Source organism: Elephas maximus, chromosome 3 (genome assembly GCF_024166365.1).
Source record: "Elephas maximus indicus isolate mEleMax1 chromosome 3, mEleMax1 primary haplotype, whole genome shotgun sequence".
NCBI classification, from domain to species: Eukaryota; Metazoa; Chordata; class Mammalia; order Proboscidea; family Elephantidae; genus Elephas; species Elephas maximus.
Genome location: NC_064821.1, coordinates 7,551,872 through 7,571,948, shown reverse-complemented (window position 1 = coordinate 7,571,948; position 20,077 = coordinate 7,551,872). Strand labels below are relative to the sequence as shown.

At 57.0% G+C, this 20,077-nt stretch overlaps 1 protein-coding gene across 5 annotated transcripts in view; it reads left to right on the top strand.

Annotated features, from left to right (window-relative positions):
• The window catches only part of SEMA6B (semaphorin 6B), an 84,639-nt gene extending 64,936 nt beyond the window's left edge, over positions 1-19,703 (top strand). For 4 of the 5 annotated variants that reach the window (XM_049876462.1, XM_049876464.1, XM_049876465.1 and 1 more), the window contains 16 exons: positions 5,550-5,699; positions 5,884-6,007; positions 7,038-7,098; positions 7,206-7,268; positions 7,700-7,801; positions 8,717-8,807; positions 9,338-9,457; positions 9,938-10,026; positions 12,917-13,134; positions 14,593-14,724; positions 14,947-15,096; positions 16,024-16,206; positions 16,291-16,440; positions 17,435-17,512; positions 17,631-17,689; positions 18,105-19,703. In XM_049876462.1, coding sequence (XP_049732419.1) covers positions 5,550-5,699; positions 5,884-6,007; positions 7,038-7,098; positions 7,206-7,268; positions 7,700-7,801; positions 8,717-8,807; positions 9,338-9,457; positions 9,938-10,026; positions 12,917-13,134; positions 14,593-14,724; positions 14,947-15,096; positions 16,024-16,206; positions 16,291-16,440; positions 17,435-17,512; positions 17,631-17,689; positions 18,105-19,024 — 2,690 coding nt within the window. In that variant the 3' untranslated portion in view covers positions 19,025-19,703. Of the gene's footprint in view, positions 1-4,602; positions 4,878-5,549; positions 5,700-5,883; positions 6,008-7,037; positions 7,099-7,205; positions 7,269-7,699; positions 7,802-8,716; positions 8,808-9,337; positions 9,458-9,937; positions 10,027-12,916; positions 13,135-14,592; positions 14,725-14,946; positions 15,097-16,023; positions 16,207-16,290; positions 16,441-17,434; positions 17,513-17,630; positions 17,690-18,104 lie in introns of those variants that run through there. The other variant, XM_049876463.1, reaches the window with a different exon arrangement.
• The last annotated feature ends 374 nt before the right edge of the window (positions 19,704-20,077 follow it).

The window sequence follows — 20,077 nt, the reverse complement described above, 5'->3', positions numbered from 1 at the left end:
GCAGGGATTGGATGTGAGGGTGACGGGGGGCGGGTCTCCCAGGTCAAGCCTGAGCACCAGGGAGGACAGAGCTGCCATCAGCGGAGACTGGGAGGATGTAGGAGGAGCAGGTTGAGGAGAGAGGGGGCAATGAGCCGTCGGTTCTCCCCAGTTCGACCTATAGATTCAGCACAATTCCAATGAAGACTCTGACTGGTTTCTGTTTTACGTGCTGTTTGCTTTGGAATTTACAAGCTGATCCGAAAATTTATACCAAAGTTCCGAGGGCCAAGAGTTGCCCAGACAAACTGGCTTAAAGAAGAACAAGGTGGGAGGAAGGTTCTATGGAAGATGCAAGCCAATGACAAAGTTATAGTAATCAAGACGGCTTGGTACTGGGGAGGAAGGACAGGCACAGTGTGACTGCACTGAGTGTGAGTCCTTGTGTGTGGACATTGAGGGGCTGCTGGACGTCTGGAACCGGGGGAGGCCTGGGCTAGAGACAGGACTGTGGACATTGTCAGGGCGTGGATTGTGTTCAAAGCCCCAAGAGTGGATGAGGCCACCCATGGAAGAAGGAAGAGAACTGAGGACCCAGGGAATATCATGGGCAGGGAATAGCATTGCAGAGGGAACAGCGTGTGCGGAGGGAACACGTGCAGAGGGCACAGCGTGTGTGGAGGGAACACGTGCAGAGGGCACATGTGCAGAGGGAACAGCATGTGCAGGGAACAGCATGTGCAGAGGGAACAGCATGTGCAGAGGGAACAGCGTGTGCGGAGGGAACAGAAGTGGAGACAGAAGGGAGGGGAGAAGCTCAGACTTAATTTTGAGGGCACAGGGGAGCCATAGGAGGTTTCAGAGCAGTGGTTCTCTCTCCAGGGTGATTTACCCCCAGGGAACACTTGGTGATGTCTGGGGACATTTTTGGTTTTTATGACTGGGGACGGGGGTGCTACTGGCACCGAGTGGGTGGAGGCCAGGGATGCTGCTCAACACCCTGCAATCCACGGGACAACAGAGAAAGGGAGAAGCTGAGGAGAGGCCTAGAGAGGTGGGAGGGGAGCTGGGCGGACTCAGGGTCCTGGGGGCGGTGTGAGGATAGAGTTCCCAGGAGAAGGAGGTGAAGTAGTGTGGCCTTAAGAAAAATTTCATCTCTGAGCCTCAGTTTCCTCATCTGTACAATGGGACCATGTACAAAGGGCTGGGTGATGGTTCCGGGGTCAGGAGTAGAAGCCCCGCTGCAGCGTGAGCCCTCCTGGATGGGGCTATTACTTCCTGTCTGTTCCTCCCACCCCACAGGCATGGACATACCTCCCTCGTGGCCTGTTTCCCCATGGCTGCAGGCTGGAAGCCAGGGTGCCTCTGTGTATGTACACCTGCCCCACAAGCACGCATGTGCAGGTGCATGTGTGTTCAAATGATACCCTGCATACTGTTGCGTGCACACGCCAGCCTTGTGGCTCCCCACCTGGCCCGGCTCCGGCTCTGGCAGCCTGGTCCTGGGCAGCCCAGCCAGCAGGTGCTGGGGTGGCTTCTGGGCCAGGAGGCGCCGGGTGGCTGCTGGCAGAGACGCCTCAAGTTTCATGGAGAGAAGCAGATGGTCTTGGGGTTGGGGGAGGAACTGAGGCTTCTGGTAACCCGAGGACAGGGGGTAAACTGAGGCCAGGTGCAGTGGGTAGGCCCCAAAGTGGCCCTAACTTCCCAAAAGAGCCTTGAGGTTCAGTTCCACATGATTATAAAAATAAGTATTGTTGATTGTGTGGTCCAGTCTCAGGTCTGCCACTTCCTGCTGGGTGCCTTTGGCCAGCTGACTTAACCTCTCAGAGCCTCGGTTTCCCTATCTATATAAACAACAACAACAGAAAACAAACCAGTTGCTGTGATTAGATTCCAGTGACCCCGTGTGTGTCAGAGGACAACTCTGCTCCAGAAGGTTTTCAATAGCTGATTTTTTCAGAAGTTGGTTGCAAGGCCTCTCTTCTGAGGTGCCTCAGTGGACTCGAACCTCCAACCTTTTGGTTAGCAGCTGAGTGCACTCGCCGTTTCTACCACCGGCGATGCCCCATTTGTGTGAGGGGCTGTGTTAAGAGCACCCACCTCTTGGGTCATGTGGTGAAGATTGAATGAGTTAATCTTGGATTCGGTACTTAGAACATCCAGTTAAGTACTTACGGCGATGCCTGGCACACAGCAGGTGCTTTATAAGCTCTTGCTATTTTTATGACTTATTGAGCTCCTACTGTGTGCTAGGCCCGGTGCTGGGCTGGGGACACAGCGGTGACTAAGACGGACTCAGCCCTGCTCTCTCAGGTTTCGCGGCGCAGAGGGGGAGACCGACAGTTACCTGGGCATGGCTCAGTTTTCAGCGCTGCTGTAGCAGAGATCCACAAGGGGGTGGCTTTAATGAACAGACATTTATTTTCTCGTTCAGGTGGCTAGAAGTTGGAATTCAGGGTGCCGGCTCTGGGGAAGGCTTTCTGTCTCTGTAGACTCGGGGAAAAGGTTCTTGTCTCTTTTCAGCTTCTGTTTCTTGTTTCCTCGGGGAGAGCTCGTGTGGAGCGGCCTCTATCTTCCCCCTCCTGCTTGGTCGCTCCCTCAATCTGCTCTTGTATATCTCAAAAGAGACTGACTTAAGACACATCCTGTGCTGTGTCATTAACATAACAAAGAAAGCCCATTCCCAAGTGGGGTTATAACCGCAGGTATATCAAAACCAAACCAAACCCGCTGCTGTCCAGTTGATTCGGACTCATAGCAACCATATAGGACTGCCTCAGGATGACCAAGGACCGGCTGGTGGATTAGAACTGCCGACCTTTTGGTTAGCAGCTGAGTGCTTAACCATTGGGCCAGGGGTTAGGATTTACAACAGGTATTTTGGAGGGACACAATTTAATCCATAACAGGGCAGTTACAACATGGGGAAACACAGTCAGGGTGTTGATCTGAAAGGGCTCCCTAGAGGGGGTGTCTGAGTCCCAAAGAATGTGCCCACCAGGTTACTGGGAGGAGAGACGGTGTTCCAGGCAGAGGGAACAGCATGTGCAGGTGCCCAGAGGTAGAGACAGAAGAGGGGGAGGAGTTGGGGCTTCATTTTGAGGGCACTGGGGAGCCATAGAAGGGATTAGAGCCGTGGTTCTCACTCGGGGGTGGTTCTGCCCCCAGGGGATGCTGTCTGGGGCTATGTCTGGAGACATTTGTGGTTGTCGTAAGTTTGGGGTGGTGCTACGAGCATCGAATGGGTGGAAGCCAGGGAGGCTGGCTGCGCAACACCCTACAGTGCACAGGACGGCCCTGCCTCAGTGAAGGATCTGGCACCCATGTCCAGAGTGCTGAGGGCAGGCGGGGATGCTGGTTTAGAGCAGGAGAGGGAGAGGTGGGGGGCTGAAGTCTAGAAAGATTCTTTCTCTGCTGTGAGGAGGATGCGTAGGAGGGCAAGGTGGAGCCTGGGGGACCAGGTAGGAGGTGGGAGGCGGGCCATGGGGTGCTGGGAGCAGAGAGGATGGATGAGAGAGAGACTCTGGAGGGAGAGCAGGACCCCTGGGCTGTGGATGGGGAAGAGGATGCAGGAGGTGAGGCTGGTATCCAGCTCGGGAACCCTGGGGCTGTCCCCGAGTCGACCTGGGAGGAGAAGCAGGCTTGAGGTGAGACAAGAACCCAGTTTGGGCCCCGGGGTCCCAGGGAGGTCCTGTGGGGCTGGGGGCAGCTGTGGGCAGGGGGAGGAAACGAACCTCCTTCCCAGCCGTGATCTTCTGTATCATGAAGTTAACAAAATCCAGAGAAAAAACTCGCCTCAGTCTGCCCATCTGTGAACTGGGCGTTCAAGTCACTACTGCCATCCCCGGGGACTGAGGGAACGGGCTGGGGGCTGTTAACTTGATTATGACCATGAGTATGCTCTGTCCAGCTGCCAATTCCTCTCTGGTGGGGACACGCCCCTGAATCTGACCCTCAGTTTCCCCATCTGCAAAATGGGCTTCACGTCACACTAACCTTGCTAGAACCGTTGGGGGAGTTCTGTGAAGTAATTCCTGGAAACCCACCAACATGGCCGCTGGTACTTAACATGCCAGCAACAACGGCAATAATCTACTGAGCACTTGTTGAGCATCTGCTATGTGCTGGGCACTGTGGTAACACTACCAGAGGCCAATGAGATCAGTACAGTTACCATTCCCATTGTACAAATGGGGAAACTGAGGCTCAGAGACAGCATGATCCGTCCAAGGTCACACAGCGTGGAAGTGGGGAGCCAGAATTTGAACCTGGCTCTGGAGCCCCACCCCCAACCACAACACACAATGGAAGCCGCTGTTTTAAAATCTCTCTTCAGTTACATACTGTTCTGATAAAACATGGGTTAAAAGGCACAGGGTGGACGGGGTGCCTCGAGAGGCTGGGGGAGGGCAGAGGAAGCAAGCAGGCTTGGCATTGGCAATCACACAGGCACCTTGAATGCCAGGTAGAGGCTGGAGCCTGTACTCAGGGGTCATTGGGAGCCATGGGATGCTGCAGAGCAGGGGAGGAGCCAGGGAAGGAAACCCTTAAGGAAGCCAGGGCCGTTCCCCACACACACGTGGAATCTGGGCGTCCGCTGAGTCACAAATCCTGGAAGTACAGGTCACGGAGCGGAAGCCCCCTGCTCCACACAAAGCTTTCCTGTTTTCTGGCCCCAAACGCTCAGAGGCAGACACTCCAGGGCCAACGTTCTCGAGCCACCTTCACCTCCGAGGGCTCAGAATCCTGGGCCATAAGGCCAGGGCAGGACTTGGAGATGTTCCTGCTGCTCAGAAGGGGAAACTGAGACACGGGGCTTGCCCCCAGGCTACCCAAAAGGACAAAGCTGCGAGATTTCATATTTGGGGTCTCTGGGACCTGGACTGCACCCCTTTCTGGTAGGGGGTGCCCTGAGCCGGGGCCTTTGGGCATGGAGGGCTGAGTCTAAGGGGTTGCGTTCTGTTCATACTACAGAATCCTGGACAGGTCTCCAAAGTTACCTTGAGAGGCAGTAGGAAGCAGACCACCTTGAAAGATAGTGAGGGGCCCGTCACAGAGGTATGCAAGAAGAGGACAGAATAGCTGGTCTTAGGAAGGAAGTCAGACTTACAGGGGCCTCTGTGGGCCCTGGCCAGCTGAAATGTCCTTCCATTCTAACCACAGCTCCCAGACTGCAGTTTATAAAATTCCAAGACCCTTTGTTTTTGTGTCTTTGATTTTAAGATTTTTTTGTTTTAATTCTAAGAATTTTGAGATACATTTTTTGAGATTTTGTTATTATTATTGTTAATACAGTAATTTCTAATTACTAAATTAAAGCATTTTTGCATGAAACCTTTGCCTGGTCATAAAATGGTTCTGATAAATAAGTGCTGGGTAGTATAATTGTAATTATTGCCGTTGTTGTTCTTATTTACTAGTTTTTATTTATTGCTATCCTAATGGGGAATTTTTCTGGGAATTGAAAACCGGGTGGAGGGTCGGGTCCCTGCCGCCGCGGGTCGCGCGCGCCCTCTTTCGGCGGTAGGGGGAACTGCAGGGAGCTCCTCTCACCTCCCGCCCGACCGCAGGTGTCGACTCTCGCCGCCCCGCCCCCGCCATGCGGACCCCGCGAGCGCCCCCACCCCGTCCGGCCCTGCTGCTCCTGCTGCTGCTACTGGGGGGCTCCCACGGCCTCTTCCCCGAGGAGCCGCCGCCGCTCAGCGTGGCCCCCCGGGACTGTGAGTGGGGGCAGGGCGTAGGGGCGAGTCCCAAGGGAAGGTCTTCGTCCCCAGTTGGGTCTGCAACCCCCCTGGGAAAAGAAGCGCCCCGAAAAGGCATCATCTCGGGCCATCCCCGTGGGGACACGTGCCACCCCCTCCTCACCCCGCCCTGGCTCACACCCCTTCCCACTCCCTCCCCCAGACCTAAACCACTACCCCGTGTTCGTGGGCCGCGGACCCGGACGCCTGACCTCCGCAGAGGGGGCTGAGGACCTCAACATCCAGCGCGTCCTGCGGGTCAACAGGACGCTGTTCATTGGAGACAGGTATGGGGATGTCAGGCAGTGTGTGGGGTGAGCCACAAGGAGTGGGTAGTAGTGTGCTGGGAAAGGGAGGCTGCATGGTGGGGCTGGGGTGCAGATGTGTGTCCCTGGGGTGAGGCTTTTAAGAATGGTCAAGGCTGGGTGTGATTGGACCCTCAAGCATCTAGGGTGTGTTGGTGGGTGGGGACAGCCCGCAGGTCAAAATTCCCTGGTGCCTTTCATGCATCAGGCCCTGCAGAGGGTGCTGGAGTGACACCCCCAGTGGGCGGGGGCCTGTTCAGCGATCACATAACTACGAACATGAATGTATAATCCCAAACCTGTGGAAGATGCAGTGGGGGTGGTCAGGGAGGGCTTCTCTGAGGAGGTGACATTTGAATTGAGCCCTTAATGATGAGTTAGCCATGGGGAGATCTTTGGGGAGGGCATTCCAGACAGAAGGAACAGCCCGTGCAAAGGCCCTGGGACAGGACAAGGCCTGGCGAGTTGGAAGAACAGCGAGGAGGCCAGTGTGGCTGGAGTGGAGCGAGAGAGAAGAGAGGAGGGGAGGGCAGGGAAGGGAAGGGGCAAGTCGTGCAGGGCCCTGCGGGCTGCGGGAGGACTTGGGCTTTTTATATCCGAGGGCGGCGGGAGCCTTGGAGGACTGTAAGCAGAGGAGGGACGGGCCTGACTCCGGTGCTCACGGGCGCCCTCTGGCGGCTGCGGGAAGGACAGACTGGGGGGGCGAGGGCGGGAGCTGGGAACCAGGTGGAGGTGACCGGCGATGATACGGCTGGAGCAGGTGGAGGCAGAGGGTGGGGATAAGGAGGCGGATTCGGGATAGAATTTGATGTGGGGAAGCATGTTAGGGGAGAGGAGGTATGTTAGGGCATGGGGAAGAGTGTTAAAGCGTGTTCAGTGTTGGAGTTGCTTCTGGACAGAGGTGTTGGCGCCTGCGGACGTGTTACATTTTGGGCTCCACATCTGCGTCAGAGAAGATGGGACACAGAGGGTGACGGAGGCACCCTCAGTCTCACATACACCCCTTCCCCAGGGACAACCTGTACCGAGTGGAACTGGAGCCCCCCACGTCCACAGAGCTGCGGTACCAGCGGGTGAGAAGGGGGCGCAGGCAGGTTGGGGGGCGGGGGAGCCTGACACTGCAGCCCGGTCCTAGAGCCATCAGAGATCCAGCTCCCCTCACCAGCCCCTCTGCCCCCAGAAGCTGACCTGGCGTTCCAACCCCAGTGACATCGATGTGTGCCGGATGAAGGGCAAGCAGGAGGTGAGTGGGCCGGCCACGCTCAGGCCTCCAGCCACCCCACCCCGCAAGCGGCCCTGGCCACGCCCCAGGCTATTCATTCTGGCCTTCATCCCTGGCCAGGACCCTGCGTCGCCATGGCTACGCCTACAGCCTGGCCACGACCCCAAAGTGGTCCTCCCTTGTGGCCAGGGCCAGAGTCTTGCCTTTGCTGTAGCTCCACCGCTAATGCCAAGCATTTGGGGGTCTTGGCCCGGCCCGGAATCACGGCCCCGCCTCCAACCAAGTCTTAGTTTCTGCCGGACACATGGCACCCCCCCATGTAGCACTGGTCCTGGCCACTCCCTTTCCCCTGGCTCCTCCCAGCAAAGGTCGAGATCTGCCCTGGCTCTGCCCCCCACCCTAGCCACTCCCTGCCATGGCCCACCGGTCCCCCTTTTCGCCTCCCACCCCAGGGCGAGTGTCGAAACTTCGTAAAGGTGCTGCTACTTCGCGACGAGTCCACGCTCTTCATGTGTGGCTCCAACGCCTTCAACCCTGTGTGCGCCAACTATAGCGTGAGTCTCAGCCCTTCAGCTCTTCCCCGCGTCCAGCCCCTAGGCCATGTCACCTCCTACAGGAAGCCTTCCCGAATATGCCCTTCCCACCCCCTCACCCAGACCAATAGTTGGGCAGTGGGGCAGGGGTCAGTTTGTAACATCGGCAGTGGGGCAGGGGTCAGTTTGTAACACTGGTGGTGCAGTGGTTAAACGCTCAGCTGCTAATCAAACCCACCAGCGGCTCTGCAGGAGAAAAGACCTGGCAATCTGCTGCAGTAAAGTTTGTTGTTGTTAGGTGCCACAGAGTTGGTTCCAACTCACAGTGACTGTATCTACAACAGACGGCAACACTCCCCTGTCCTACGCCATTCCCACAGTCTTTGCTGTTTGGGCCCATTGTTGCAGCCACTGTGTCAGTCCATCTCATAGAGCGTCTTACAGCCTAGGAAGCCCTATGGGGCAGTTCTACTCTGTCATATATAGGGCCAACTATGAGTGGTATAGGGTCGCTATGAGTTGGAATCGACTCGACAGCGCTGGGTATGAGCTGCAAAGGAGCCCTGGTGACGTAGTGGTTAAAGTGCTTGGCTGCTAACTGAATAGTTGTCAGTTCAAATCCACCCAGGGGCTCCACGGAAGAAAGATGTGGCAGTCTACTTCTGTAAAGATTTACAGCCTTGGAAACCCTGTGGGGCAGTTCTACTCTGTCCTATAGGGTAGCTATGAGCCGGAATCGACTCGATGGTGCACAACAGCATTGACCCTTAGGCTCATTTTACAGATCGGTAAACAGGCCCAGCGAGGTTAAGAGAGTAAGTTTACAGAGGAATTTGTGACGGGGCCAGGATTCCCCTTGGAGTTGGGGGCTGGCAGAGTCAGGGTTGTCAGGCAGGGCCAAGAGCTTTGTCACTCAGGTTCTGGTCCCTTCTACAGATGGACACACTGCAGCCCCTCGGGGACAACATCAGTGGCATGGCCCGCTGCCCATATGACCCCAAACATGCCAACGTTGCCCTCTTCTCTGGTGAGTGCCCCCCAACCCTGACTGACCACCGGTGGAGCACCAGGCCGGGCCAGGGCCTGGATTTTCCACTCTTGGAATGTACCATTTACGTTCAGCTGTGAAACGTGCAGAATCTTAGCCTGGGGTCAAGATTCCGTCAGGGTGGGGCTGAGCCAGGGTTAAGGCTCAGCCCAGGGTCAGGGCTCAACCTGGGCTCAGAGGCTCAGCCTGAGTTTGGGGCTTGGATAGGGTCAGGGCTCAGCCCAGGGTCAGGGCTCAGCTCGGGGCTAGGGGCTCAGACTGGGTTCAAGGCTCAGCCCAGGGACAAGGGCTCTGCCAAGGTCAGGGCTCAGTCTCAAGGCTTAGCCTGAGTTCGGGGCTCAGATGGAGTCAGGATTCAGCCTAGGGACAGAGGCTCAGCCTGGGGTCCAAGCTCAACCCAGAGACAGGCATTCAGCCAGGGTCAGGGCTCTGGGAAGCTTGGTTGGCCCATCCACCCCCTGGCCTCTTGGATATGACCTCTCATCTTCTTCCTCTCACCCACCTTCCAGATGGGATGCTCTTCACGGCCACCGTTACTGACTTCCTCGCTATTGATGCTGTCATCTACCGCAGCCTGGGGGACCGGCCCACCCTGCGCACCGTGAAACACGACTCCAAATGGTTCAAAGGTGAGCCTGGAGGGGCAGTGAGGGCGGACCTGACAGGGTTGACATTTGTCATATCCCCCCACCAGAATAAGAGTCCCAGAGGAGACAGGGAGGGGTCTCCCATCTCATCTTTGGAGGCTGCTGGCCTCTTTGACGATAAAGTTAGAGGAGAGATTTACGTTGGATCTAAGGTAGAACTTGCTGGACGTGTGTGGCTTAGAAGCCCAAAATGGAACCACAAGAGGGGGATACAGGAGCTCAGTTCCACACATGAGGGAGGAAGGTGGTGAAAGTAGTAGATGTTGCTGTTGGTGGAGTAGACATGGCGATGTTATGCTTCTGACCCACCTCCTTAAGAAACACAACGAGTTTGAGTTGATTTCATTTTGCCTGGATGATCAGTCTAGGTTCCCCCTTCACCATAAAAGTGGTGTTCTCAGCCTAGAAGGCCACCTGTCATTTTGGGAGCTGGGTTCTGACCTCTCTTCTCCTTTTCTGCAGAGCCCTACTTTATCCACGCAGTGGAGTGGGGCAGCCACGTCTACTTCTTCTTCCGGGAGATCGCGATGGAGTTTAACTACCTGGAGAAGGTAAAGCCCCATTCCCCCCCGGAGAGGCCCGGGCAGTGGGGCACGGAGCTGAGAGGCTCTGATTGTGGGGAGTGGCGTGGGCGTGGGGAACAGAGAGGGATCCACGAAGCTCCAGCTGGGGTGAGATGGTGCTCTCCTTCACTCTGGTCCTCAGACCCTCCCCTCTGGCCAGGACCTAGCTCCTGTGGCTTGAAGACATTTAGAGAGCAGCCTTGGTGTACACAGCCCTACACAAGGAACATGGGTTTGAAGTCAGATATCCCCCTGGGTTCCAGTCCTGGTGCTGTTGCTATTCATCTGTTCAGCCATCCATTTACCTCTTTATCCATCCTTCATCCCTGTTTCATCCATTGTCCATCCAAATACCTATTCACCATCTATCCATTCAGCCATTTATCTGTTCTCCAGTCCAGTCCACTTTCATCAACCCATTTATACATCTACCCCTCTGCCCACCCACCAGCTCTCATCCTCCATCCTCCCTTCCTTGCTCTTTCCCTCCATCCATCCATCTACTCATCCATGTATCCATTTATTCATCTATGGATCTCCCACCAACCATCTATCCATCCATCCATCCATTTCTACCTCCCCACCTCCTTCCACCCACCCACCCATCCCCCCACCCATCCACCCATCCCCCCACCCATCCACCCATCCACCCATCCATCCATCCATCCATCCATCCATCCATCCATCCATCCATCCATCCATCCATCCATCCATCCATCCACTCATCCATCCATCCACCCATCCTCTCACCCATTCCCCCAACTCATCCATCCACCCACCTGTTCCCTCATTCATCCATCCTCCCTATCAACTCATCCATTCAAATCCATCACTCCGTCTACCTGCCCACCCTTCTGTCTACCCATATATCTAGCCACCCACCTGCTCCTTGTAACCTAGTCATTCATTCTTTCCATTTAACCTTCTATCTACTCATCCACCCACTTGTCCACCTATCCATTGATCCATTATCTCCTTCCAGTTTATTCATTCATTTACCCATCCACCCACTCATCCCTCCACGCGTTCATCCATTTATCTACTTATCCATCCATCCATCCACCTACCCACCCATACATCCATTTATCTACTTATCCATCCATCCACCCACCCACCCATACATCCATTTATCTACTTATCCATTCATCCATCCATCCACCTACCCACCCATACATCCATTTATCTACTTATCCATCCACACACCTACCCACCCATACATCCATTTATCTACTTATCCATCCGTCCACCCACCCACACATCCATTTATCTACTTATCCATCCATCCACCCACCCACCTACCCACCCATACATCCATTTATCTACTTATCCATTCATCCATCCATCCACCCACCCACCCATACATCCATTCATCTACTTATCCATTCATCCATCCATCCACCTACCCACCCATACATCCATTTATCTACTTATCCATCCACACACCTACCCACCCATACATCCATTTATCTACTTATCCATCCGTCCACCCACCCACACATCCATTTATCTACTTATCCATCCATCCACCCACCCACCTACCCACCCATACATCCATTTATCTACTTATCTATTCATCCATCCACCCACCTACCCACCCACCCACCCATACATCCATTTATCTACTTATCCATTCATCCATCCACCTACCTACCCACCCACCCATACATCCATTTATCTACTTATCCATTCATCCATTCACCTACCTACCCACCCACCCATACATCCATTTATCTACTTATCCATTCATCCATCCACACACCTACCCACCCATACATCCATTTATCTACTTATCCATCCACACACCTACCCGCCCATACATCCATTTATCTACTTATTCATTCATCCATCCACCTACCTGCTCATACATCCATTTATCTACTTATCCATTCATCCATCCACCTACCCACTCATACATCCATTTATCTACTTATCCATCTGTCCACCCACCCACCCATACATCCATTTATCTACTTATCCATTCATCCATCCACCCACCTATCCACCCATACATCCATTTATCTACTTATCCATCCATTCACCCACCCACCCATACATCCATTTATCTACTTATCCATCCATACACCTACCCACTCACCCACACGTCCATTTATCTACACATTCATCTACCCATGTATCCACGCGTCCACCCATCCATCCACTTATCTACTGAGCCATTGATTCTTCATTATCTCCTTCCAATTCATTCATTCATCTAACCATCCACTTACTCACTCCTCTATGCACCATCATTTTTCTGCTTGTCTACTCATATTCCCTCCCTCCCTCCATCTACCCATCATTCCATCCATGTATGCACCATTCATCTATACCTCTCTTCATTCACCTATCCATCCCTCCCTCCCTCCACCTACCTATCCATCCACCCCTTTATCCTATCCCCTCATTCACCCACCGATTCATCTGTCCCTTCATCCATCCACCTACCCGTCCATCCACCTACCTAACCATCCATCCATCCAAGCAGCCAGACAGGAGTTAAGAGTCCAGATTCTGCCATTTGCACAAGGGTGACCTTGGAGCAGTCACTTCCCCTTCTCTATGCCTCAGTTTCCCATCTGTACAATGGGGATGTCAGCAGGCCCTCCCTCGTAGAGGTGTGGGAAGAATGTAAGAGATGAGAGCGAAGCAGCGGGTACATGACAGCAATCTGTAGTGGAAGCCATTATGATGGACCTTGTTGCTATTATCTTCCCCACATTTCTGCCGGGGAAGCTGGTATCCAGAGAGGCACAGTGACAGGCAGGGTGCCACAGTGAGCTGGAGTCGGACTCTTCTGCCCTCTCCCCTCCTCCATGGCCTGGTTGGGGGGCAGCACTCCCTGCAGGACTTGGCCCCCATCTGTCCTCTGTCGCACCAGGTGGTGGTGTCCCGCGTGGCCCGGGTGTGCAAGAATGACGTGGGGGGCTCCCCTCGAGTGCTGGAGAAGCAGTGGACATCCTTCCTGAAGGCGCGCCTCAACTGCTCTGTGCCCGGAGACTCCCACTTCTACTTCAACGTGCTCCAGGCCGTCACGGGCGTGGTCAGCCTGGGGGGCCGGCCCGTGGTCCTTGCCGTCTTGTCCACTCCCAGCAACAGGTCAGCAGGCGCCAGTGGGAGCAGACTGGGAGCATTTGATGCCCATGGGTGGAAAGGTCCTGCATTCTTTTTTTCTTTTTTAAATTTGTTGTTGTTGTTGTTGAGAATATAACCAGCAGAGCATACACCAATTCAACAGTTTCTCCATGTATAATTCAGTAACGCTGGTTAGCTGATTACATCCTTCAAGTTGTGCAGCCATTTTCACCCTCCTTTTCCGACCTGTTTCTCCCCCATTGACATAAAGCCCCGTAAGCTCCAATCTAACCTTTCAAGTTGCTGTTGTCAATTTGATCCCATGTAGGTATATCTTAAAAGAGCACAGGGCTCAAAGGAGAAATGCTTTACTCGTTAAACTATTATTTGGTTTAAAGAAGACATCAGGGGATATTTCTGGTGTAAAGTTTAATGATTATCTCAGGCCAGTAGTTTCAGGGGTTTATCCAACCTCCATGGCTCCAGAAAGTCTGGATTCCATGAGAATTTGAACTTCTGTTCTGCATTTTCCCCTTTGGATTGGTATTCTCCTGGAGAATCTTTGATGAAAACATTCCGTGATGGTAGCTGGGCACCACCCGGTTCTTCTGGTCCTGGCAAAGGAGCCGGTTGTTCATGGAGGCCATTAGCCACATGTTCCATTGCCTCCTATTCTTGACCCTTCTCCTTCCTCTGTGCTAGGTCCCGCATTATGTCATTAAATATTCCCCGGGTCCTAGGCTGGGCAAGATGGGACCCTGAGAGGCCTTGGCCCTGGGATGGGGTAGGACAAAGCCAGATCCTGACCCATCAAGGCCCTTTAGTCAGAATGGGGCAGATGGGAGACGAGGGCGCCATCTTTGGAAGGGGGATCAGGGAAGGCGTCCTGGAGGAGGAGGCGTTGGAACTAGGCTTTGATGGGGGTGAGATGGAGGAAGAGGGAAGAGTGTTCCAAGGTGGGAGAACTGCACATGCTAAGGTCCTGAGGCTGCAATGAGCTTGGTGTGTTGAAGCAATAGCACAAAGCTGGTGTGGCCGGGGCGGAGGGAGCAAGGGGGAGGGTGGAGCATATGAGGGCAGGGAGCTGGTGGGTCAGATCGTACAAGGCCTTGTGGGCTGCAGGGAGACACATGGACTTTATCCTGAGAGTACTAGGGAGCTATGGAAGAGTAAGGAGCAGGAGAGGAACAAATTCAGAGTTGTGTTTTCAGAAAGTTCCTTTGGAAATAGGTTGAGATAGGCAAGAGTGCCAGCTGGGAGACCAGACAAAGGGGCCCTGGACCAGGGGGTGGCCGTGGAGGAGCTGAATTAGGGTTCAATTTAGGTAGCTGTTCCGGGGGCAGGGTGACTGGATTTGGCAGGTGGGGGGACAGGGAGAGAGAATATGCTGACGGCCCCCAGGACAAGGACAACTCCATGCACATGCCCGAGGCAGTGCCCCCTCCCTGGCTCACCATAGCCTTTCATCTGACCCTCCACCAGCATCCCTGGCTCGGCCGTCTGCGCTTTTGACATGACACAGGTGGCTGCTGTGTTCGAAGGCCGCTTCCGCGAGCAGAAGTCCCCTGAGTCCATCTGGACGGCTGTGCCGGAAGATCAGGTGCCTCGGCCCCGGTGAGAGCCCCTTAAGTCCTGTGTCAGGTGCCCAGGAAGGGGAGTCCTGGTCTCCAGCACCCAGAGCCAGGACTGCCAGATGTTTAGCTGTTTCCGAGCCCAAGCATACCCATTACACAGACGGGGGAAACTGAGGCCCTTAGGCGGGCCCCCTAGCGAATCAGCTGGGTGTGGCTGCTCTGCGGGAACCTGAGTCAGTCCTGACCACACCTCGACCCCCAGGCCTGGGTGCTGCGCAGTTCCTGGCATGCAATACAACACATCCAGCGCCTTCCCTGACGAGATCCTCAACTTCGTCAAGACACATCCCCTAATGGACGAGGCCGTGCCCTCGCTGGGCCACGCACCCTGGATTGTGCGGACACTGATGCGGTCAGTCCCCACACCTGGCCGGGATCCTGGTGGGGCAAGGGGTGGAGATGAGAGCCCAGGCCAGAGTGGAGAGGGGGGAAGCAGGGGGCGGATGGGGCAAGGGGGAGATATGGGGAGTGATCAACGTGCCCCACCCGACACAGGGACACTGGCTGAGTCAGATACTCGATGGATACAGCCAGGCACAGGGACTTCTGGGGGCTTCCCAGAGACATGAAAACAGATAGAGACATGGAGAGAGACAGAGAGAGGGAAAGAGATAGAGAGAGACATACACGTACCAGGAGAGAGAAAGACATTGAGAGACCAGGAGAGATTAAGAGAACAAAAAGGGAGAGACAGCAAGAGAGAGACAGAGAGATTGAGAGACAGGAGTCAGATGGAAAACAAAAAGGGGAGAGACAGAGAGAAACATCAGGACAGAGAGAGAAAACAAAGAGAGGGAGAAATTGGGGATATGGAGAGACAGACAGACAAACACCCACAGGAGAGATAGCCAGCAGAGACTAGAGACAGAAAGAGACCAAAAAAAAAAAAAAAAAAATGAAGACCAAGAAACACAGAGGAACAGAGAGAGAGACCCAGAGACAGACACAGACTAAGAGACTAAAGGGAGAAGACTGTCAGAGAGAGACAGAGAGAGAGAGCAGAGAGACAGGCCCAGGTGGAGAGACCCGTTCGTGGGTCTGTTTCTCGCTGTGGTGTGCGCACAGGCAGGGCTTGGCATGTCCTCTACTCCTGGCGTGTGTTTACCATGTGACATGTGCCCACAGACATGCATGTTTGTTCCTGTCATGTGTATTGGTATGTTTGTGTCCATGTACACATGTTCCCACTGGCCTGGCATGGGTGGTGCTGCTGCGGGGTGGCCAGAGGACCACAGGGGCCTGTGGGATCAGCCTGACCCTGCCCTGCCCCGGCCACCAGGCATCAGCTGACACGGGTGGCCGTGGACGTGGGTGCTGGCCCCTGGGGCAACCAGACTGTTGTCTTCCTGGGATCTGAGGCGGGCACCGTTCTCAAGTTCCTTGTCCGGCCCAACACCAGCGCCCTGGAGACCACAGGGCCTACTGTCTTCCTGGAGGAGTTCGAGACCTATCGGCCGGACAGGTGGAGTGGGCATCAGCTGGGCAGTGGGCAGTGGGCGGGAAGATGGGGAGGTCCCCCAGAGACTCACTGCCCTGCTGCCCCCAGGTGTGGACAGGCCGGTGGCAGTGGCAAGAGTGGGCGGCGGCTGCTAAGCTTGGAGCTGGATGTGGCCTCAGGCAGCCTGCTGGCGGCCTTCCCCCGTTGTGTGGTCCGTGTGCCAGTAGCCCGCTGCCAGCAGCACTCAGGGTGCATGAAGTGAGTGACCTCCAACTCCAGCAGTAGGTGGGATGGGAGAAGGGAGATGAGCATGGGAATGCAGGGAGCTCGGGCCCTGGGCTGGAGCGTTGGGTTCAAGTCAAGGGCCCCAGCGCATCCTGTGTCAACCAGGCAGAGGAAGCAGCCCCTGCGAAGGCCCTGGGGCAGGACCATGCCTGGTGAGCTGGAGTTAGTGAGGAGGCCTTGTGGCTGAAGTGGCATGAGGGAGGAGGAGGGAGGAGGAGAGAGGAGAGGAAGGCGGAAAGGGGGGTGGGGCAGGTCGTGCAGGGCCCTAGGGGACGCGGGAGGACTTCAGCTTTTACCCAGGGGGAGTGGGAGCCCTGGAAGGCTGTGAGCAGAGGAGGGAGGGGCCTGACTCAGGTGCTCACGAGCTCCATCTGGCGGCCCCATAGAGAATAGACTTAGGAACGACGCAGCCCAGGCCGGGGACCTAGGAGGCGTTGCCTGTCTCCAAAACGGGAGGGAAGGGCAGATGCATGGAACGTGCTTGGCACACACCTGGCGTCAGCATGAGCGCTCAAGACGGGTGAACCTCTCGTCCCCCCTCCCTGCGTGGCTTCATTGCAATAATGACCGACAGGAGAGTCAGCGTCAAGGGCACAGACTTCCGGGCGGTTTGTGCTACTGCTTCCCCGGAGTCCATTCTCCCCGCAGCAGCCAGAGGGCGTCCGTGAGCACCTGAGTCAGGCCCGTCCCTCCTCTGCCCCAAGCCCTCCAGGGCTCTTACCTCCCTCCCGCAGGGTAAAGCCCAGGTCCTCCCTGCGGCTCCAATCCCAGCTCCACTGCGTGAGCAAAGTTAACCTTCCAGAGCCTCAGCGTTTTTATCTGTGAAATGGACCTGAGGAGCCCCCACCTGGGAGATTTGTCACAAGGACTCAAGGCATTGCTATTGAGAGGTCTGGGCCTGGTGCACCTGAGCACCATGTAAGTGACCCTTTATTACCTGACCCCTTCTGTCCCCCCCCCACTCTAGGAACTGTATCGGCAGCCAGGATCCCTACTGCGGGTGGGCCCCCGATGGCTCCTGCGTCTTCCTCAGCCCGGGCATCAGGTACTGGGGGAGGAGAGGTGTGTCTGACCCATTTCCTGACCAGGGATCCTCCCCTCGGCCCCTGACTCCCAGCCCTCTGAAGGGGGTCTCTGTTGACTGTGCTCCCTTCTCTCATTAGAGCCACCTTTGAGCAGGACGTGTCTGGGGCCAGCACCTCAGGCTTAGGGGACTGCACAGGTAAGTGGGGGGAGGGGATGCCAGGCTGGGACCCCCCCTTCTGCCATGGGAGGAGGGGAAGGAAGGAGGCCTGGTGACCCTTGGAGGGACTGGCCTCCATCAGGGCTCTGGCATTGGATGGGGTGGTCCCACTTCTGGGTGGGGAAGTAGGAGGACAGACCCTAGGGGTTAGAGATGCCCACGGACAGAAAGACAGGCTTTGAAAAGGACCTACAGACAGATAAGCTTTGTAAGAGACAGACACCCCAAGGTAGACAGGTGGACAGACAGGCTTTCAGAGGCCAGACAGAATCCAGAGGACAGAGAGATGTCAAGAGACAGGCAGACTGACAGTCTGTGGAAGGCAGGGACAGAGAGACAGCCCGAGGTCTGGGGCCAGTGCTGTCCTGCCGGCCTGACCCAAACCTCTGGCCAGGGCTGCTGCGGGCCAGCCTCTCGGAGGAGCGCGCAGGGCTGGTGTCGGTGAACCTGCTGGTGACCTCGTCGGTGGCGGCCTTCGTGGTGGGTGCTGTGGTGTCCGGCTTCAGCGTGGGCTGGTTCGTGGGCCTCCGCGAGCGGCGCGAGCTGGCCCGCCGCAAGGACAAGGAGGCCATCCTGGCGCACGGCGGCGGGGAGGCCGTGCTGAGCGTCAGCCGGCTGGGTGAGCGCCGGGGGCCGGGCGCGGGCGGCCGCAGCGGTGGGGGCGTCGTCGGTGGCGCCGGGGGTCCCCCCGAGGCCCTGCTGGCCCCTCTGATGCAGAACGGCTGGGCCAAGGCCACGCTGCTGCAGGGGGGCCCCCACGACCTCGACTCCGGGCTGCTGCCTACACCCGAACAGACGCCGCTGCCCCAGAAGCGCCTGCCCACGCCGCACCCGCACCCCCACGCCCTCGGCCCCCGCGGCTGGGACCACGGCCACCCCCTGCTCTCCGCCTCCTCCTCGCTCCTGCTGCTGGCCCCGGCCCGGGCCCCGGAGCAGCCTCCGGCGGGTGAGCCGGCCCCCGATGCCCGCCTCTACACCGGCCGGCCCTGCCGCGCCTCCCACGGCGACTTCCCGCTCACCCCCCACGCCAGCCCAGACCGCCGGCGCGTGGTGTCGGCGCCCACGGGCCCCTTGGACCCAACCTCAGCCGGCGACAGCCTCCCGCGGCCCTGGAGCCCACCCCCGACGGGCAGCCTCCGGAGGCCGGGCCCCCACGGCCCGCCCGCCGCCGCCCTGCGCCGCACGCACACTTTCAACAGCGGCGAGGGCCGGCCCGGTGACCATCCCCGGGGCCGCCACGGCCGGCCGAGCACGGACCTGGCGCACCTCCTCCCCTATGGGGGGCCAGACAGGACTGCGCCCCCCGTGCCCTAGGGCGGGGCCCGGGACGCCTTGGCAGGATCAGCCCCAGGACCAGGAGCGAGAGACGGCGGAACGCCAGGCCCGGCCCGGCTCCGTGTGGCTGCTCGAGACTCCCGCGCCACCCTCGTGGGGGCGCCCTCTGCCACCCGGAAGCACAACGAGCTCGCCCTCAACCCGGCGACAGTTGGGGGGGCGGGGAGGGGCGGGAGGATTTGCTCTTATTTGAGATTGACCTGATGCGTAGATTTTGTTTTCTTTTTAAGGTTTGGTTTCTTTGGCGTTTTCTAACCAATTGCACAACTCCGTTCTCGGGGGTGGCGGCCAGGGGGCTCTGGGGGGGCCAGAACCGCCCACCCAAGCCGCCACCTCAAAGGTCCCTCCTCGACCCAGGCCCCCAGCGTGTGTGGGTGTGTGTGGGTGTGTGTGTGCATGCTGTGTCCGTGTGCGAGGGGCCGGGAGCGGAGGGAGGCGTGCGTGTGTGTGCCCGCGAGGGCTGCTGCTGGCGTGTGCGTGGGGGCGGGCCACGCGTGCGGTGTGTGTGTGTGTGTCCGCGTGCGAGCGTGGCGGCAGCCCCAGCGGCCTGAGCGTTGGCTGAGCCAACGCTGGGGCTTCCAGAAAGCCAGAGCCTCCAGGGTGCCGGTCGGGAGTTTGAACCCCAGCTCTGCAGAAGGAAGGGGCATATGAGGGGGTTCTAGGTAGGGGGATGGGGTGGGCCTGCCCAGAATTTAATGTTGGCCCAGCTATCTAAAGGGCTCGGGGGTCTGGGAGGGGGGCGGAGGCAGGCAAGCGCCCCTGTAAATATGGCCCCAGGGTGGTCAGAGGGTCCCGAGCCACCCATCCCCTTGTGACCTCCCCCCTTTGACCTCCGGCTGACCATGCATGCCACGTGGCCGGCTGAATTCTGGACCCACTCTGGAGTTTGCCTCCCCCAAACCCTTCCCCATCAATAAAACTCTGTTTACAACCACCGGCCCCCATGCCTCTGCCTCTGCTCTGTGTCTTGGGGTGAGAACCTGGACAACAGGGTGGTCCTGGGCCATTAGGAGACCCACGGCCAGGTCACAA